The sequence below is a fragment of the Macrosteles quadrilineatus genome, unplaced genomic scaffold (genome assembly GCF_028750875.1).
Source record: "Macrosteles quadrilineatus isolate MER2022 unplaced genomic scaffold, UCM_ALF_1.0 Scaffold_1__1_contigs__length_201487025, whole genome shotgun sequence".
NCBI classification, from domain to species: Eukaryota; Metazoa; Arthropoda; class Insecta; order Hemiptera; family Cicadellidae; genus Macrosteles; species Macrosteles quadrilineatus.
The window spans coordinates 17991981-18012685 of NW_026542594.1; the positions used below are offsets into that span (position 1 = coordinate 17991981).

The window sequence follows — 20705 nt, forward strand, 5'->3', positions numbered from 1 at the left end:
TACGTAATTAGATTTTTGTTGGCAGTTCTAATTGCAGTAAACTCGTTTTTAGGCCAGAAATAAACTATATACAACATTTGAAGAAAATCGTGGGAGCCGTTTTCGAGATCTTGGTGCAAGCATACATACATACATACATACATACATACATACATACATACATACATACAAGCAAACTTTGCTCGTATTAGAGTATAGGATTTGGATTTTTTAGATTTTCTTCGTATATGAAATATAAGAGTTTTATTGAATGGGATACTAATGAATTTCTCTTTCTTCTTTCTTTCTTTGTTGTGTTCTTGATTTTGATTTTTCTTTCTTTTGATGTTTCTAATCATATTGTAGATAATGTTTTTGCTTATATCCATTCCTTGATGCTAAGTAATGTTGCTAAGTAAGTCATGTTTTTGCGCAAAGGCTTCTTGATTTTTTATTCAAAAACAACCTTGTATGTAAAGAACAATTTGGATTTGTAAAGGGGAAAGGTACGATTGATGCTACCGTTGACTTAATTACCAAAATAATCAGTGCTGTAAATAATAAAAATAAAGCTATCGGGGTATTTCTGGATTTTCAGAAGGCATTCGATTGCTTGGACCACGGTGTAATTTTTGAGAGGCTTTATAATCTGGGAATCCGTGGCCTGCCCCTTGACTGGATTAAGTCGTATCTTCTACAGAGAACTCAAAGTGTAAAGGTTAACGATTGTGTACATTCAAATAAGCTACAAGTGAATTTCGGAATTCCCCAGGGCTCAGTTTTGGGGCCTATTTTGTACATTTTATATACAAATAGTATAACTAAGACCTTCCCTAACTTAAACATAACTATGTACGCTGACGATGTAGCCCTCTTGTTTGAAAATAAATCATTAGATAACCTAGAAATTGATAGCTTTGTAAAACTATCAAACCTTTATCAATACTTTAATAGCAATAATTTACACGTTAATCCAAGCAAATCAAGCTGTATACATTTTTCAAAAGCCAACCATTCTGAGGCCAGCCCAGTAATATTTATGAACGAATTTGAGTTACCCTTAGAAACAGAAGTTAAATATCTAGGATTGATTTTTGATAACACTTTTTCTTGGACACCTCACATTGATGCACTGTGTTCCAAGCTGTCGTCTCAATTATTTTTAATGAATAGATTCGCAAAATATCAAAATTTATTACTTATGCGATTAGTTTATTTTTCACTCATAGAGTCAAGATTAAGGTATGGAATTATTCTCTGGGGGTCTGCGATACAATCAAATTTTTTACGCGTTTTTAGGTTGCAAAAAAGAGCCATTCGTATTATGGCAGGTGTGTACAGAAGAACACCTTGCCGAAATTTTTTTAAATCCCTTGAAATTCTAACGTTACCTTCGATATATATTATTGAAATTCTATTATATTATAGGTTTAAATCAACAACAAAAGTAACCGGTGCAGATATTCATAATTATAATACCAGGCAAAGACACCATCATAGACAAACCTCTCATAGATTGGAATTAGCTGCATCATTACCTCAAAATCTCGGGCCAAAACTGCTTAACAAACTTCCAGCCAATCTACAATCCTTAACGTCAGAAGCAAAATTCAAAATTAAATTAAAAGAATACCTTTTAGAACGTGCATGTTACTCTGTTGCTGAATTTTTTGAACAGCCCAATTTATAAAAAAAAAAAAAATAATAATAATAATAAAAATAAAAAAAAGTCTGAAGCTAAGTCCACCTGCTCTGTAATTATTACTTTCATATGTGTTATCAGTGTTATAGTAGGCTACCAGTTTTGTTATTTTATTATTTGCATTATATTATTGTTTATATTTAGAAGTAATTTAAGTTGACGTTTGTAATACAATGTATATTGTCTGACTACAATAAATGATTTGATTTGATTTGATTTGAAGTATTTAATTTTGTTTAATTCTATCTCGTAATTTTTCTTTGTCATTGGAATGTTCAAAAGACGATTAAGCATGGATCTGAGAGCAGATAGTTTGTATTTCCAAGGATGGTTAGAATTTGATGGTATTATTAGGTCTGATTGAGTTGGTTTTCTGTAAATTTTGAAATCATGTTTGTTTATGTTTTTTGAAATAGTTAGGTCGAGATAGTTTATTTCATTATCGTTAATTTCTTGGACAATGTGTTCAAATATTTTAAAAAATCTTTACTTTCCTCTTCATTTCCTTCATAAAGGCAAATGACATCATCCACATATCTGTACCAATATTTGATTTTTGAGTGGTATGGATTTAAATCATTGTTAATTTTGTTTTCTTCAAAATTATGTATGTAAATATCAGCAATCAAACCAGATAAAGGGGACCCCATTGCCAAGCCTTCTCTTTGTTGGAAGAATTTTTGATCAAACGTAAAATAATTTTGGTTTAGACATGTTTCTGTCAGTTTTGTGATTTCTTTAATTTCTTGTTCAGAAAGGATGTTGCTCTTTTCTAAATCATGTTTTAATATCTTCAAAGTTTCTTTTGGGGGAATGTTGGTATACATGTCCTTGATATCAAAAGATATAAATTTTGAATGTGTTGGTATTTCTTGATTTTTTATTTTGCTAACAAGTTCAATGTTGTTTTTTATGCTGTAGTTTGTATCCCAATTAAGACTGTTTTTAATTTTATTATTTAAGTATCTACAAAGTTTGTATGTGGGTGCTGATCTAAAATTTACCATAGGTCTTATTGGTATATCAATTTTGTGTGTTTTAGGGAGTCCTTTCAACATTGGAGCTTTAGGATTTATTATTTTCAAATCAGATTTTTCTTGGTTTGAGAGATGTTTGCATTGTGATATTACTTTGTTAGTAGCTTTTGAGAATTCTTGTGTTGGATCTTTTGTTAGTAGGGAAAAATTTTTACCATCAATGAAAGTTTGTACCTTTTCTTTATAATCAGAATTTTTTATTATGACTGTTGTATTTCCTTTGTCTGCTTTAACTAGAGTGGAATCGTTATCTTTCAATTTTGTGCAAATTGAATTAATTATTTTCATTTCTTTGTTTGTGTTATTGATCAATTTAGTATTTCTTACCTTTGTGTTGTTTTTGTTCAATTCGTGGATAAAGTTGTATTTTATTGGTTCTTGGTCTTGTTTGTCAATGTCTTTGAGATTTGCATTAATTTGTATAAGGTCTTCTTTTATTGTTGAGTTATTGAAATCAAGGTTAATATTGTACTTTAAAGATTTGTCTAGGATTTCGGGTCTTCTGTTGAAAATGTTATGTTAGTAAGGTTTTTGATTCTTGGGTAGAATCCATGTGATTCTTCGTTTTCTTCATTAGGTAATAAAGGTGTTTGTTTGTATAGTAATTGGTTAATCTTCTTATTATGTATACATCTTTTCTTTAATATTTTAGGTTCTATCCATTTATTAATGTAAATATTGATTTCTTCCAATGATTCGGGGTGGTATTCTGTTTGTATTTTGTTTATAACGTTTGATTTTGAATTTTGGATTTCATTTAGTCTTTATACAAATTTTTTATTTCTTCTTTGATCCAGATTTTCTTAGCAGTATTCAAAGTTTTCGAAGCTGCTTTTGATTGATTTTTAATTTGAATTTGGACATAGTTTGGTGTAATATTCTTCTTTAGGAATGTTTTATTAAACTTAATATCTTCTTGGATCTTTCTTTCTTTAAGGGTTAAGTATTTCAGTTCGTGAACTATCTTTTGGTTGTTAGTCATTTATGTTTTTATTTAGGTGTTCACGTAATAGGGCTACTGATATATTAAATATTTAAGTAAATAAGTACAACTGAGCACCCTGAATATTATATTTTATAAAAGAAGTGACATGTTTCGGACATAAGTCCATTTTCAAACTTCAAAATACATTAAACACTTAACTGTGGTTTATATTGTTTGTTTGTAAATAAATATAATTTTTACATACAGATGATTTATAGAACTAGACAGGATTTGGAAAAACATTTTTGTTACTGATTATTTAATTTTAAAATTTGGTCAAAGATTGGGTTTCTTGAAGGAATTTGGCTATTTAAAATATGATTTGGATTTTTTAGATTTTCTTCGTATATGAAATATTCTTCAGTTGAATCCATTCGATTTCCTTTGTTTAAAACTTTTAGAATTTTCATGTTGTTTTTTAAATTTGTGTAATTGTGGTTGGTCGATAAAAGGTGTTCAGCAAAGTTTGATTTCATGGATGTTCTCTTGTTACTCTTAAGAGCTTGAATGTGCTCTTTGAATCTAGATTTAAAAGAGCGTCCTGTCTGACCAATGTAGAAGTGTTCACAATCAGTGCAGTTAATTTTGTAAATGCCAGATTTGTCATAGATGTCTTGATGTTCTTTATTTGTATTAATGTTATTTGTTATCACATTGAAAGCGTTATTTTTTGTTTTAAAGCCAATTTTGTATTCAGAATTTTGAAAAGTTTTTCTTGTAGTCCTGTTAAGAGTTTTATTGAATGGGATACTAATGAATTTCTCTTTCTTCAGTTGTACTTATTTACTTAAATATTTAATATATCAGCAGCCCTATTACGTGAACACCTAAATTAAAATATAGACTTATATATATATATATATATACGTCCGTGAACGCGATAACTTGAGTAATTTTTGTCCGATTTTGATGAAATTTGGTTTAAAGGTGTAAAGCGGGATAAACTTGAATGAGTTCGCGAACCAGCATGATCGGACAATGGGAACGGGGCTTTACGGGGGGTTTTATGGGGTAAAAATTGGTTTTTCTCACTTTTGACCCTCAAAACACAAAATTTCCCAATTTCTCTTTAGACCTTTTTAAAGAGCTTAAAAAAACAATTAATTTAGTATATAAAAGTATTTTTGTTTGGTTAATAGTAACGGAGAAAATTAACAAAATTGTAAATTTAAAATTCCCATGTTATTCTTATGGAGAATATTGTAAAATGTTGTAGTTTGCTTGTTTATGGATATATTTTGTATTTTGATCAAATTTATTTATTTTGTACTAAGCCATCAATATTTTACAAAAAAACACACTTTATTAGTTTCCTTGTAGCAGCAAACCTAGGTACTCGTTAAATCTAATTTTATTAAAATATATTTAATTGAAAATCAATTAAGACAAATGGAAATTCGCTTAGTCGGCAGGTTTGCTGCGGCGGGGGTATTTATGTTTTATTTAGAGCTGTAAGTATTTAGAATTTGATTTCTTATGTGGTATTGTTTTAATAAAAAGGAGGCATAAGGGCGGCTATGGGGATGGTGGAGTCCATATTAAATAATAAAGTTATTTTTTACTCTAGATAAATACTTAGTCCCGGGGGACCGAGCTATGGCTGGGTATAGATTATTTCGATTGTAAAATCAATATAAGGGAAACTTACGTTTTATGTACAGTAGAACCTCGCTAATCCGACCTCCGATGGTCCGACTTCTCGCTTGGTCCGACCGTGCAGCCAACACAATATAGGCTTCCGCTAACATAACCTCATTGTCAAAGAAAAATACCTAGAAAACTTTATAAATTGTTGTTTTTTGTCTAATGTGTTGAAATTCGTTGTTTATTTAACCATATCTGCCCATTATTAATATTAAGTAAGCACCCACATTGTTTTTGAAAAATCACAGTTCATTTGACAAAAATAAAATGGAAGCAAAACAAATGAATGTCGATCAAAGCTTCAAAGTCAAGCTATCCGTTTGCACTGACAATCGTCTGCTCCTTAGGCCTACACATGACACATCTGTCTGCTGTGCGCTTGCTATGTCACAGCAGCGCACAATATATAATATAAAATATATATATATATAAGTATATATAATGTATATATAAGTATATATATAGCGCACTAGTATATATGCTTACTATATAGGCCTACTATGTATAGGGGAGAAAGTAAAAGAGTGCATACAAATTTTAAAATCTACGCTTAAATTAGAGTGAAACATTGAGTTGACGCCAGTGCACTCAAACGTCATCGACACGAAACACTCATCAACATCTATTTTCCCCTATATCGAGTAATCTTCTGTGTAATCTTTGCTCAATAGTTACAACTAATATTCTTCCCTTTGTTCTGTATTATTATAGTTGGCTAGTACTGTGGATGTCTTGTTATAAACACATGTTACATTACAACAAAAATCTTTTGTTTACTTTTTCCTTGTTATTTTGTTCAACCAACATAGTTACTTATCAACCCATAAGATCAATGTTCTTTGTCCAAACTAAGCTCATAAGATATCGTTGTAATCAGCATCAAATGTACTATATTTTACATGTCTTGCAAATATTTTGTAAAATTAACGGTTTTCATGGTATTTGGCATCAAATATTTTAAAATACCGCCATTTTTAAACGGTTCTAGAGTTTTTAATCATATTTTGCACAAACATGTCAATAAGATAAAAATTTTCACAGAATTTCAAAGCTCAAGCAGTAAGGGAGTTATGAATGATTAAAAAAAAAATCACTTTCAGACAGATAGACTGAAAACGGAATGAGACGAATACACATGTTACAGTAGACCCCCTCTTAACCGACCCTAATGGGACCGGACCTAGGTCGGATAACTCAAAAGGTCGGATAAAACGGACAATCCCTAAAATCATAACATAATGAAGTGCTATTGATTTGGAATTATATTATCATTATTTTGAAATCATACTTGCATTATTTATAAAATAAACTACTCTTATCTCTTTTTTCGTATTGAGAAAAAGGTCACAAATAAACGCAAAACACGGTTAAGTCCAATAGGCCTAATTTCAGTGGAATATATTACAATACTAGGCAAGAGTCAATCAAATTCCTATTTTAATAACTTTAGTAGGTACTGTAATTTATTAATTGATGCTTTCCAAATCCATCGTAAAACAGTACAGAACTTTTTTCGAAATTAAAGATACAAGCAACCATTTTGTTACAAGACAGGACGTTTATTAATAGCCTCTCACTGGAGGCTCGAGGCACAAAAACTATCTTGACCTTGGAGTTGTTAACCCCCCTTCCCTACCCTCCCTACAAGTTGCGTTGTTTGTTTACTCCAGCGATAAGATAATCAGTTCTCAAATAATACATTTGCCACACAGATAACAAACAGATCAGATGCGCTCGAACTACGAACAAGGATGATGACAAACTGACAATAGGCTGTGCAGTAATCGTGGGCTGTGCTATATGTTTTGTGATCAACACAAAATAACTACTTATTCTTAGTCATATCCTGTGGAGATAAGCGTATGGTTCAGTTCTCAGCGCCCAGCGTGGGAGCGTAAATGCCGAGATTCCTAGAAAGCGGCGATTAAACCAAGCTGCTCTCAAAGTAAGGTCGGTTAAAACAAACTGTATTTTTTTACGATCGAAGGCGGATAATCCGATTATCGGTTAATACGAGGTCGGTTAAGAGGGGGTCTACTGTATATTACATTTTTTGTTTCTTTTGACATGCTGAATAACAAGACAAAGTTTGTTCATATGGTTGTAAGACACCATGTTTATAGTTCTAGTTCTAGTGAAATAGACAACATAGAACTATAGAAGCAAGGGCTCAAATGGTTTTTTTTTTTTCAAATAGTTTACCTCCTAAATCAAAGAAACGCTACAAAAGAAGTTGGTGTGAAATATGTGTATTGAGTATCCTTCACTGATAATAATATCAAAGAGGTACTAATAATAATTTTTAATAGTAATTTTATTTGTTTTGATTTAATTGTTGTAAATAAATTGTTTCAATAGTCTACTTGTACCTAAAACAATACTAATGGTAAGAATTCTGCTAGCAGGACCTATTCACAAAAAAAAAGTTATAGAAACAAATAACAGAATATAAGTGTAATGAAGTTTCACAAACTCCCAATTATCTGAGCCCCAGTCATCTGAGCCCCGGTTATCCGAGCCCTCAGGTTATCTGAGGTCTTTTTGGCCTAAATATTTATTTGGATTTTCAGTAGGATAACAATAATTACTTTATTGTAGTATGTTTCTATTTAAAGAAACGTAAAAATAGCAATTAACTTGCAATTTATTGAAACGAATACAGTACTTGGAATAACCATTACATATTATTTTAAAGTTAGAATGAAACGCAATAACCTTAAAAATTAAAATCTCATAGAACTAGGTTGGCCGGCTACCAATACCAAACTAAACTAGACGAGCCGGCAGTGTCAGTTAGTCTTCTGCATTTCTATTATTTAATGTAGATGATTGTGTCATAGAATTATAGATTAGGTCAAACTTAAAAAAATAATTTCATACCGTTTAACTAGAAAGATACACCTTAGTGTTTTGTTTTAAATAGTGTAGTGTGTGTTGGTTATCATAATTATAATAATAGGCTACTGTCTGAGTGTGTTTTAAAGTTGAAAAGTGTTAAACATGTTTGATGTGTCATTTTTTCTTTAACAATACTAAGTTTTTTTGTATAAAAGGTTAAATCTAAATCATATTATTATAATTTTTCATTCGCTATGTGTTGTTTAAAGATATATTTTACAAGTATTTGACTTCATAATAAGGTACCGAAACCCTAACCTCAAAATCTACGTGACCTCCGTGTTATCCGAGATTTTCGGTAACTGAGGTTGTCTCGGTCCCAACAACCTCGGGTAATCGGGAGTGTACTGTAAATAACAATCGTAGGTAAATTAGTGTAAGCAACTGACATAGTTAGCCTTTACAACACTTGTATACGTTTTGTTGTTGTCAAGACTATCTTCATGTGATCATTGCGTAAACTACTATCAAGATGTTAAGATTCTACTTAAATTTCTACATGTCTCGTCAAGACTAATTTTATGTGATTTTTGCGTAAAGGACTGTTTTGCCAGAAGCGGCTGGTGCGTATAATGCTCAGCGATGATCGCTCCGCATAAAACGCTGCCCACTGCTTTGCATTTGTTTCAGGTTAGTCTATTTTGCCAGAAGCGTTTATCGCTACAGCCGCCAGCGTCCGTAACTGAACCGCTAGCATCTATCCCTGACCACTGCTCCTGGAGCAGACGGAGACGCAGTCGCTAGTGTTTATTAGAAGAAGAAACACTTGTTTTGTTATTGAATGTCCTTATTTTTTAAGTCGTGTTTGTTGATCACAATCAAAGTAGAAATTTCATAGCGGAGATGATAAATTGATTGAATCCATTTCAGCAAACCCCACCTTTCTAGAATGGAGGTGATTTTCTACTCTTTAAAAACATAAATTGCACTTCTTCCCTGGATTTGCACCATTTCTAAAATCTTCATCGTAAAATTCCTCGGCTAACAAATACTTCACTATTTGCTTTTTACAGCTCATTTCACAAACAGCACTCCTTTTGCCGCCAAAGAAAACCACTCTAAGATCAAATAATCACAAGGAACGGGCGTTTCTGGCAAAATAGCCCAGAGCGATAGACGCTGAGCAATTATTGCTCTATAGCGATCATCGATAAGCATCAGATACACCGGCCGCTCTTGGCAAAACAGGCCTTAAACTACTATTAAATTTTATTAAAGATGTCAACAGATCATGCCTTAAATCTCTACTTGTGTCGTCAAGACTATCTTTATGTGATCGTTGCTTAAACTACTATTAAAGATTATCAAAATGTTCTTTGAGTCTTTGTATTCAACTTTTGAGCTCTATGAGTGGTTATTTAATTTTTAGTTAAATACTCAGTGATAAGCATCAGTTACAAAACAAAAGCATAATCAAGAGATGATTGTTGATTTCCCAGTAAGGATCGGAGGAGGGATGTACATAACAGACTTGCAAGACGTGGCAGCTAAGGTACAGAAACTGGCTGATCTACAAAAGGAGGAGGAGGAAATGTTGGCTGACATTCCAGACGAGTTCCTAGATCCCATCATGTCTACATTGATGGCAGACCCTGTACAGCTACCTTCTAGCAGACAGATTGTGGATAGGAGCACCATTGCAAGGTAATCTACCTCTTTCTTTGAGTCCCAGCAATTATTAGTTGATTTAATTTATTATGCCCTTTATCGTGTTTCCACTTCATCTCATTGACATTTAAATTGTTTTAAAGAACAAGTTTTAAGAAGAAACATACACACAGAACTGTTGAGAATGAGTAAAAAATCACCTAAAAATGTCAAACTCTCGAAGAAATTTTTAAATCATTATCATCACTCACAATCTTGGCAAATGGTGGATATTTCCTTTAGGACTGTTTCACTGGCGTAGCCAGACGTTTACAGACGTATTCAGAAGTTGTTGCTGATGTAGCTATGCTGATGTAGTGCTGATGTGCTATTAATGTTATTTTCAAATAAGGGTGTTCACACTGGCATATTAATACGCGAGCGACGAGGGCTAGCTACAAGTAGCTCCCATCGCCAAATACGTGCATGTACACTAGCGCCCTGGGCTGTCACCTTTACCCTCCAACTTGTAATATAAACTTAACTTTTCAACATCAAAGTCGGTATTACACTGTTCTTTCATGTTCCTATATCAAATATATGGTGATATTATGGGGAAATTATTCTGTGAAATATTACATGTTTTATCATTTACACTGTTGGCGGTGCTGTGAACAGTCCTTAAGAGTCCTTGGAGGCTAGCGGCCATCTTGTATAATTTCAAACAGCTGCTGAAGAGTTATTTATTGTTCAAAAATATTTTTCAAACACCAAAGTGGTTATATTTTAAATATCTAGTATACTGTGAGATTAGTAATGTTCTTTGTAGTTTCTACAGGTGTGGTCTGTAGCTCTGTACACATCCACACATACAGACAGACACACACGTCATACGGGCCTTTGCACTCCCAAACACCAAATTGTGGCATCTTTCAAACTGCGGCCACCAGTAGATGAAGGAAGGTGGCAAAACCTTGTGTACATTGATATTTCAAATGAACACTTCATTTTAATATCAAACACTCTAGTTTTTAATAGTGGCACCTTGCCGCAATTCGGTTTATATCAACAGTGTGTGGACAGGATGCCACTAATGCGTTGTAGCGCTCGAGCAGTGTTTTTTGTCCCCCCCCCCCTACTTCTCTCGTGCGCTGTTGCCAGTTCTCCGTGCTATTTCCTTAATTCCGTTCTGTATTCATGTGCCATGTGCTTATGCCCTAGCTCATTGCCCGCACTTATCACTTTGTCTTTCTTACTTTAACGGGCATAATAATTTTGGCAATTGAATTTAAAGTCAATGAACCGAATAAAATGTCGGGAGGATTAAATAAAACTGTAGGCTATAATAATATTGTATTCTATGTCGTTAATATCTTCAACTTGATTGCAAGGAAACTACTTTCAATCATACCCTAGGGCTATGCCTCATAGATCTATAAAGCAGTTTTTTAGTTCAATCATTGGATATCAATCATAGACTAAAAAGATTTATATCCGATTTACATTTAATTGCGAAGCATTAATTTTGGCTTGAAACTGTCAGATATGAATGTGTTTGCGAAGGTTTTGTATTCCTATAATTGTTTTGCCTGCATATCTGAAAAAATGCACACTTGATATGCAAATTAACTGTTGTTCTGAATATAAGAAGGTTGCAACTGACTACAAGATTCCCGCCCGTAGAATGGGCACACAACTAGTATTTATTATTTTTATGTAACCCTAATTTTTGGTATTATTTTCATCAAGTTTACGTTGTTTCAATAATCGTATTCATTAATTCAAGCTTAGGGTTTATAGTATTTCAACTTGTTGAAATTACATAGGCCTATAGTACTTTATTGTCTAATGGCAAAATGCTCTGCCTCCTAGAAACTGTCAAACAGTTAATAGTTTAATATCGTATGTTTTTGGTTTTGTGTTATGTAAATAAGATCAATAATTAGAATGGTTTGAATAGATATAAAGTTTGTTTTTACCACACTATGATGTTTTTAGCTGTTTTACATACGTTAATTGGTGGCTGAAAGTTATGTTTTGCTGGCCATGCCAGCTGTCATCGTCATTTGGGGACCGAGCAGGTTTTTACATCCCTAGGGCCGCAAAATCAGCTGTCCGCTTACTTTCTCAAAACATGATTGCATATTAAATACACAATCAGTATCCATAGCATTGCAATAGATATGTTTATTTTCACCGCTGCCTAGCAACTATTTATTATTATTTTTTGCTGATTCCTCAAATTATTTCTCAACATTTCCTTAAAGTTGTAGTTGTGTTGACTATCAGTGTGCATTATTATTGTGGTGAATAGTGGTAATAGGGTATAGTGTGGTGAAAATTAGCGTTCGTACCATGTAGCTCTCGATCGTTTTACGTCCTCGACTTCGTCTCGATCTTGAAAATTATCTTGAGCGGACAAAACCTCATTTTCGGCCCTAGGTATGAAATATACGATTAAAGTTCAGCTATGACCTTATTTCAATGTTAAAAGGTACAATTAAAACTTAAAAGTAATAAAAGTAAAATTAAAACTACAAAAATAACAGAAGGTTATGGGCCCAGTCCCAGAAAAAGCTTGTAAGAATAACTAAAAATATTTATGTGAAAAGAAAACAGTAAAACGGGTAAGATGACATCAGTAAATAGTGATGAAATAGTGTGCATACAAAAACTGAAAGACTCTAGCACATTTCCTATGTGGCGTTTTGAGGTAAAAATATTATTCACTGCAAAGAAATTAACACATTCACTGCTAATGATATGTAATACTTTTATAAATGGCTAAAAAACATAAACATTAACATGATCATGTTAATTGAGTGACAATATATCTTTAATTAAATAAATTTTATACTATAAATTGTGGATTAAAATATATTATGTAATTATATACATCATGTATTATATATCTGCTAATATACTTATGACGCACATGTGCGTCATTAGCAGTGAACGTGTTAATGGACATAGTGGATGGAACAGAACTTTTGGCTGAATGTGGACCTGATACAGACCAAATTGAGAAATGGAAGACAAAAGTCCCATGTAATATTGAGAACAGTTGATAACAAAGTCAAAGTCCATCTCATGCCATGTAAAAAAGCAAAAGAAATGTATGGTACAATATTGAGAATAATGGAGAAGTTCTGTTGCGTAGCACTATCATGCGGTGGGTTACTAACTTTAGAGCAACGGCTTCTGCATTCAAAAGGAAGCTGACAGGTCGTCCAGAGTCAGATCGGAGGCCAGACAACTAACATTCTATAGAGTTCGTGCTGCTGTGGAAAACAGTCCTCATAGGCCCACTCGAAAACAAGGGGCTGCCTTGAACATTTCTGATCGCATTAATTAACCCAATTAATAGTTCATTAATTAACTATTATTAATTAACCCTATTAATTAATTATTAATTAACCCTACAGATTAATTAGAATAATAATCTTAACCTGTTTAGTTTCGTTAATTATCCATAATCACAACGGAACCTCTTTATGTCGACATGTAGGTCGACCTAATTGAATGAATGCACGGAACTGCCGCTGACTATGACTCAATCATTATTTTTTTCAAACGAGTCGATAATAACCACTGCACGAAACAGCTCAGGCAACCACTGCTCTATGACTACAAATACCCCCGCCGCATTAATCCTGCAGACTAAGGGAATTTCCATTTGTCTGATTGGATTTACACTAAAATGCCTCCTTAAAAATATCACATTTATTTCCTATTTAAATGGCATTAGTTTAACAAGTACTTAGGTTTGCTGCAACAGGGAGGGTAAAAAAGTGTTTTTTGTTGTAAAATGTTAATAGTTTAGTAAGAAATGAGTGTATTTTCCAAATTTGATCAAAATATGTTCATAATCAAGCAAACTCAACAGTTGACTTATTCTACAAGAATAACATGATAATTAAAATTAAAATTTTTTGGGAAATTTCTCCGCAATCATTAGGCGCATAATAACACTTCAATATACTAAATTATTTGTTTTTTTAAGCTCTACAAATTAGTTTGGAAAGTAATTGTGATTTTTTTTTTGTTTTTAGGGTCAAAAATGGGGAAAATATTTTTACACCATAAAACCCCCCTTAAACCCCTGTTCCCATAGTCCAATCATGCTGGTTCGCGAACTCGTTAACGAAGAATTGCCTCCTTCACAAAAAAAAAAACGCTCAACTAAAAAATGCTTAAAGCTCGTAAGTTATTTTGTAAACTCGGCTGGACTACTAAATTTCTACTCACACACCCTTAAAGCAATGTTATTGTGATTCCAGACACTTGTTGAGTGACCAGAGTGATCCTTTCAACAGAGAGCCACTCACCATGGATATGCTGATTCCTGCGACAGAGTTGAAAGACCAGATCGATGCTTGGATAGCTCAGAGGCGCAGCAACTCATGATTTTTTATTCGGTAATTTTATCATATTGTTTTGTTGTAAAAATCACAATATCGTTTACTTTATACAAATATTTATTTTATCTTGTAAAGTTAATAATAATTAAAAGTTGTTAAAATTATTACCGGTATTCCTTATTTATTTTTTTTTTAAGATTGTCCCAGACTTGTGGTTAAACGAGGTTTAACTTTTTACAATCCATGATATAAAGAGTAGGTTACAATAAGTTTTACTTTTTGGTCGTACACTGTTATACAATTACAACTAGAGATGTGTCAATTCTCAATACCAATATCGGTATCGGTATCGAGAATCCATTGTCAAAAGTCGATTCCGATACCCATACCTGTCACCACGCTCATGCGATCGAAAAATTACTGCCATTGCCACGATCGCACAAGACGTCAATGACGTTTCCGTGACCATGTGAAAGGATGATGATGTCTATACGGCTGCGGGAAATATTCATGATTTTGCTGCGATCCCGGAACACGATAATGACGTGTCCGTGACCGCGGAAGTCAATAGTGATGTCTGCATAGCCGCCTGTGATGATTAATGATTTCGCTGAGATCGCGCTAGACGACAGTGACGTTCCCGTGATCTCAGGAGTTGATGATGATGTCTTCATGGCCGTGGGAGATGTTCATGGTTTTCCACGATCGCTCAAGACTCTGATGATGTATCTGTGACCACGGGAGTCAGTGATGATGGGACACAGCCGCGGGAGATGTTCATGATTTTGCTGCGATCGTGCAAGACGACCATGATATTTCCGTGGCTGGGGGAGTTGAATGGAGTTGGGGGAGTCGCGGAAGGTTACAAGAATCTTGCCACGATCGGGGAAGACTATGATGACGTCTACCAGGACCACGGGATACGACAATGATGTCTACACGACTGCAGGAGATGATCAAGTAATTGCCTCGAGTTTGGCTTGACTGAAAGTTTTTGGCTGGCACACCTCTAGTTTTTAAAATTTTTTCTTTTGATTTTGTTGTTACATCCTCATTTACGTATCCTATAAAAGTTTTGCTAGCAAATCTGTAAATATACAAACTAACTGATGTTCTAAATATAAGAAGGTTTCAACTGACTACAAGATCCCGTGCGTAGAACGGGCACACAGCTAGTTTTTACTAAACTTGATAATGGCATATATTTTTTATAGGCTTATACGCTACCCAGTACCCCTGTATGGCCAATCACCGGAGAGTAGGTAGGCTAGATTTAATTTGGACTTATTATTCTTCAACACCAAGCTAACAGCTAAGATGAGGTTTGCTGTGATAACCTATCATTAGGTGATTTCCCTCAGATGTTAGGATGCTGCACAAATTACTCCAATGCATGGTAATAACAAATTATAATTTAATTCTTCTAAATAAACGAAAATCCTTTATAATCTTCCTTATAAATGATATCTAATATTACTATATCAGTAATTAAATGGCAACAGTCTTACTTGGTAAAATTCCTACGATTTGACTGGCTTAAATAGGCTGTGATTCCCAGTTCCTACGGACTATGACTGTTTCAAGTACAGTAGGCCTAATGCTTGAACTCGTCTGTAACAATTTCAAAAGAAATAATAACAGGTAAACTAAAGTAATACTAGTTTCACATAATTGAGGCAAACATAATTAATTTAAGGTGATTTTACAATTTATAAAATATTCTCAGAACATGTGCTTTTTCAATCCAAATGTAACATGAAAGTTGAGTATTTAATATTTGACATTTACAAAGTTATTAACTGACAGACAATCAAAAGAATATATATAATCATAGGTAAAAACATGGCAAACAATATTATTAACAATACAATACCACATAAATCAATTTTCTTATATTTAAAATGTTTTCTACTTACATTTTCACGAGTTTGTACAATTTTTAAGGGAATCAGCCAACTAAGAAAGATTTGAAGAAACAGCTCATTACAAAAATGACTTTAGTTAATTAACAGCTGTTCTCCAGTTCTGCCAACAAGGTGAAGTGTAATAACAGTCAAACTAGTTAGCCATTGATCATGATATTATATGTACATTATATATTCTGTGAATTAAAATAATTTAAATTTAATTAACATTTCCCTTACATCAGTATAAAATATCCCTCTACCTCTTTTTAAATTTGAATTATTTTAAAATTCAACTAAAATCTCTTTATACAAATCAAAGAAATAAACATACTAATCTTCACAACAAAATTTTCACTTATATCTACACAATTCAAATTCAAAATGAAAATAGAAAATATATATTTCCCATCTATGAACTTTTCTAATACTATGCGGTGTTCTTTGTGATGAGTATTTAGTACCAAAATTCACCGCGAGATAGCTATACAGAATAGGCACATTATTATTATCCAACATAGTTACAACAGAGGCTAATAGATGGCAGCATCAAACAAGATAATCAATTCCTTCAACATGCGTGCTACGGTGCTACCAACATTCAAAGCAATATCTTTATTGATAATCAATAATCATCTTTTTAAATAATTCAAAATGTTCATGTTTCTTGTCCTAACAAACTATTTACAAATACATTTAAATCATATACCCTGACAATTAAGAAGTTGTATAGCATTAAGATCATAGAACTCATTTTTCATTTGTTTTTATCAACATTCAAAATCTCAAATAAAAAACTCTGTGTTGGCCAACCTGGAAAATAGCATCATGTGATTTGTTTTGAAAGAGAAATCGCCATTTCAGTTTTGAATAGCTATGAGTGTGTTGTGTTTTGTGTGTCGTGTGATGTTTTACTTTAAATTTATAGTTTTGTGTTTTTTTTTGTGTGTGAAAGTGTCTAGTGTAGTTAAAGTGTTCCTTAAATCTAAAAGTAACTTACCATTCAAATCATACAAACATCCAAACCATTCGTGTCACAAACATTCACGGACTTATACAAACATATATTCTACGCATTTATACCCTACTGTTGTGCAATAACTTATTAGCGAACTCCATAAAATTTTCATTGCAAATCACTAGGCCTAACTTAACAATATTAAAATAACAAGAATTTCTGTCCCTACGATCTTAATTAATTATACATCAATCCTAATAATAACATAACTTTTCCCTTTCTACTAAAGTTGCATCCCTGGCATCATTCCATTCAAGTTTCAAGTATCTACAAGTTGCACTTTGCTTTCATGATAAAACCCGTGACCTAAATTATGACCTGAAATAACAAACAAACTAGGCCTACACTCATGGGTTGCATTGAACTAAACATTTACTTAACCTTTCTTACGAAACTTCTTGGCCTCATTGCTTAAGTAATGTGTACGAATAAGTACATGAGACTTTAACTTAAATGGATGTTTTGCTCTCTTAGGCGATAATCTCCACCAATGTCTGTCGAATTTCACACAGTTTCTTGAATTTCTCATGCTTTGGTTCAGGCTTTGCTTCATTTCTTCCATCGTTAGGTCGCTGCATATCAGACTCTTACTGTCCCACAGGTTGGTTAGCGCACAGCTGGGCTCATGGTCAAACATCAATTTGAAGTTGGATGTTTTGGTCGATGCATTGATGGCAGTTAGGCTGACTTGTAAATCGAGTTCTTTTTCCTTTTGATCTGGTACATCTTCTTCCTTTAACGTCACAGGAACATAGGTTTCTACGATTGATTCAAGTAGGCCTACCTTATTCATTGTGAATCCAACAGTTTTACACTCCACGATTTTTGTGCTCAAGGGCCGTTTTGTGTGATTGGGCCAGATGCCATACAAATGTTGATCAGTGATGTTAGCTTCATTTTTGCTTATTATTGCATTTCGTAAAAATGAAAGCAAGGGGGTCAATTCGAGTCCATTGCATTCTGTGATCTCACTGAGATAACCTTCAACAGGGTTAGGTAACTTGTATATAGGCATGGTGTGTATTTGCGTGTGATTAGGATTTGTAGGCATATTTAACATATTATTTTGCATGTTAGGGTTTTCATTTAGGTTAGTTTCAGTAGGCTCTATAGGTTTAATTGTAGTTTCTTGATTCGTCCCTTCCGGTGTAGAAGTATGATTTAGGTTAGGCCTATTTGGTTTTGTCGGGCTAGTTAACTGTTCAACTAAGTTTTCTTCCTCGACGATTGACTTATTTAAATCCTCTTCATATTGGTTCAATTCAGGTAAAGATACTTGGTTTTTGATTTCATCAAATTTGCTTTGCAGTTCTTGTAAATTGACCTTCAATTTGTCCAACTTACCGAAGCAGTTTGGACCTAACATACATGCGCTTATATTACTTATTCTAAGGTGCAGATGAGTACATAGAGCTGACATTCTTGCTATGTACAGGTTGCTTGGTTGGGTATCACACTGTTCTATAAGTAGCTGAAATCGATCTACCTTAATTTCTACGGTTTGAAATTCAGTACTTAAAGCTAATTTCCCAATAAGATTGTTCACATCTGGTTGAACCTGTAAAATAGATCTGAGCTGTTTCCTGAGTGCTTCTACGTTGTCAAAGGTAGAATCTTCTCCTCTACTTAAAATTTCATACTTAAGTTCATCTTTACTTAAATAATTTAAATTGAATTTTTCCATTGTCGGGAATTACTAGACCTATTCATACACAGAATAATTTTGGCAGTTTATATGAATCACTTGCTGAAACAAACTAATTTTATGGCAGAAGTTATGTCACTTCTCAAAATTTTCTTGTAGGCTAGCAAAGTTAACTTGAGGTTAGCAAAGTTCACCACAATGTCTTGGTTTAAATAAGCGCAAGGGTTGAAATTAATAATAAATCAGCAGAGTGGTGCACTTCTTTACGCTACCCAGTACCCCTGTATGGCCAATCACCGGAGAGTAGGTAGGCTAGATTTAATTTGGACTTATTATTCTTCAACACCAAGCTAACAGCTAAGATGAGGTTTGCTGTGATAACCTATCATTAGGTGATTTCCCTCAGATGTTAGGATGCTGCACAAATTACTCCAATGCATGGTAATAACAAATTATAATTTAATTCTTCTAAATAAACGAAAATCCTTTATAATCTTCCTTATAAATGATATCTAATATTACTATATCAGTAATTAAATGGCAACAGTCTTACTTGGTAAAATTCCTACGATTTGACTGGCTTAAATAGGCTGTGATTCCCAGTTCCTACGGACTATGACTGTTTCAAGTACAGTAGGCCTAATGCTTGAATTCGTCTGTAACAATTTCAAAAGAAATAATAACAGGTAAACTAAAGTAATACTAGTTTCACATAATTGAGGCAAACATAATTAATTTAAGGTGATTTTACAATTTATAAAATATTCTCAGAACATGTGCTTTTTCAATCCAAATGTAACATGAAAGTTGAGTATTTAATATTTGACATTTACAAAGTTATTAACTGACAGACAATCAAAAGAATATATATAATCATAGGTAAAAACATGGCAAACAATATTATTAACAATACAATACCACATAAATCAATTTTCTTATATTTAAAATGTTTTCTACTTACATTTTCACGAGTTTGTACAATTTTTAAGGGAATCAGCCAACTAAGAAAGATTTGAAGAAACAGCTCATTACAAAAATGACTTTAGTTAATTAACAGCTGTTCTCCAGTTCTGCCAACAAGGTGAAGTGTAATAACAGTCAAACTAGTTAGCCATTGATCATGATATTATATGTACATTATATATTCTGTGAATTAAAATAATTTAAATTTAATTAACATTTCCCTTACATCAGTATAGGCTACATTGTGGTTAATTTAGTGATGTTAAGCTACACAGCTGATTCAATTAAATCAATGGCAATATTTTAGTACCCCCGTCGCAGCAAATCTGCAGACTAAGCGAATTTCCACTTACCTGTCTAGATTTCTACTCAAATACTCCCTAAAAATTGTCGGATTAATTTCTTATTTAAATAACATTAATTTTAGTGAGTACTTAGGTTTGCTGCTACGGGGAAGATATTGAGGTGTGTTTTTAATTGAAATGTTTATAGCTTAGTTTGAAATAAACAAAATTGCCCCGATTAAAATACAGGGTGACACAAAGGAACCGGACATTTTTTAAATAAGTAGTACACAGTAGTTAAAAGGAATAAACTGGTTTTAATACTGTACATAGTGAGGTAAACATTTGCCATTTGTTACAAAACCGTCATTTTCATGCATACGGCGGCCATGTACTTATCTACAAATGTTCATTCTAGTCTGAAAATCCTCTGAAACTCGATGTCAGGAGGTTCAATGCCATTGATATCTTCTGTGATTGCAAACTTCAAATCCTCTAGAGTGCGTGGTTTGTGAGCATGAACACGCTCCTTAAGAAACCCCCAAAGGATATAATCACTAGTGGACAAGCCAGATGATCTTGGCGGCCACGGCATGTCACCAAAGCGAGAAATCACCTTGTAGGAAACATTCATTCAATACTGCTCTCACTCTGGCGATGTTTTCGGGTGTTCTCGAAGTTCTAACAAAGCCTGGTGG

At 33.3% G+C, this 20705-nt stretch overlaps 1 protein-coding gene across 1 annotated transcript in view; it reads left to right on the forward strand.

Moving 5' to 3' along the window:
- Positions 1-14357, forward strand: part of LOC129004474 (ubiquitin conjugation factor E4 A) — a 165325-nt gene extending 150968 nt beyond the window's left edge. The window contains exons 14-15 of the mRNA XM_054433077.1: positions 9685-9889; positions 14113-14357. Of these exons, the coding sequence (XP_054289052.1) occupies positions 9685-9889; positions 14113-14239 (332 nt within the window). The 3' untranslated portion in view covers positions 14240-14357. The remainder of the gene's footprint in view (positions 1-9684; positions 9890-14112) is intronic.
- Positions 14358-20705: the final 6348 nt, after the last annotated feature.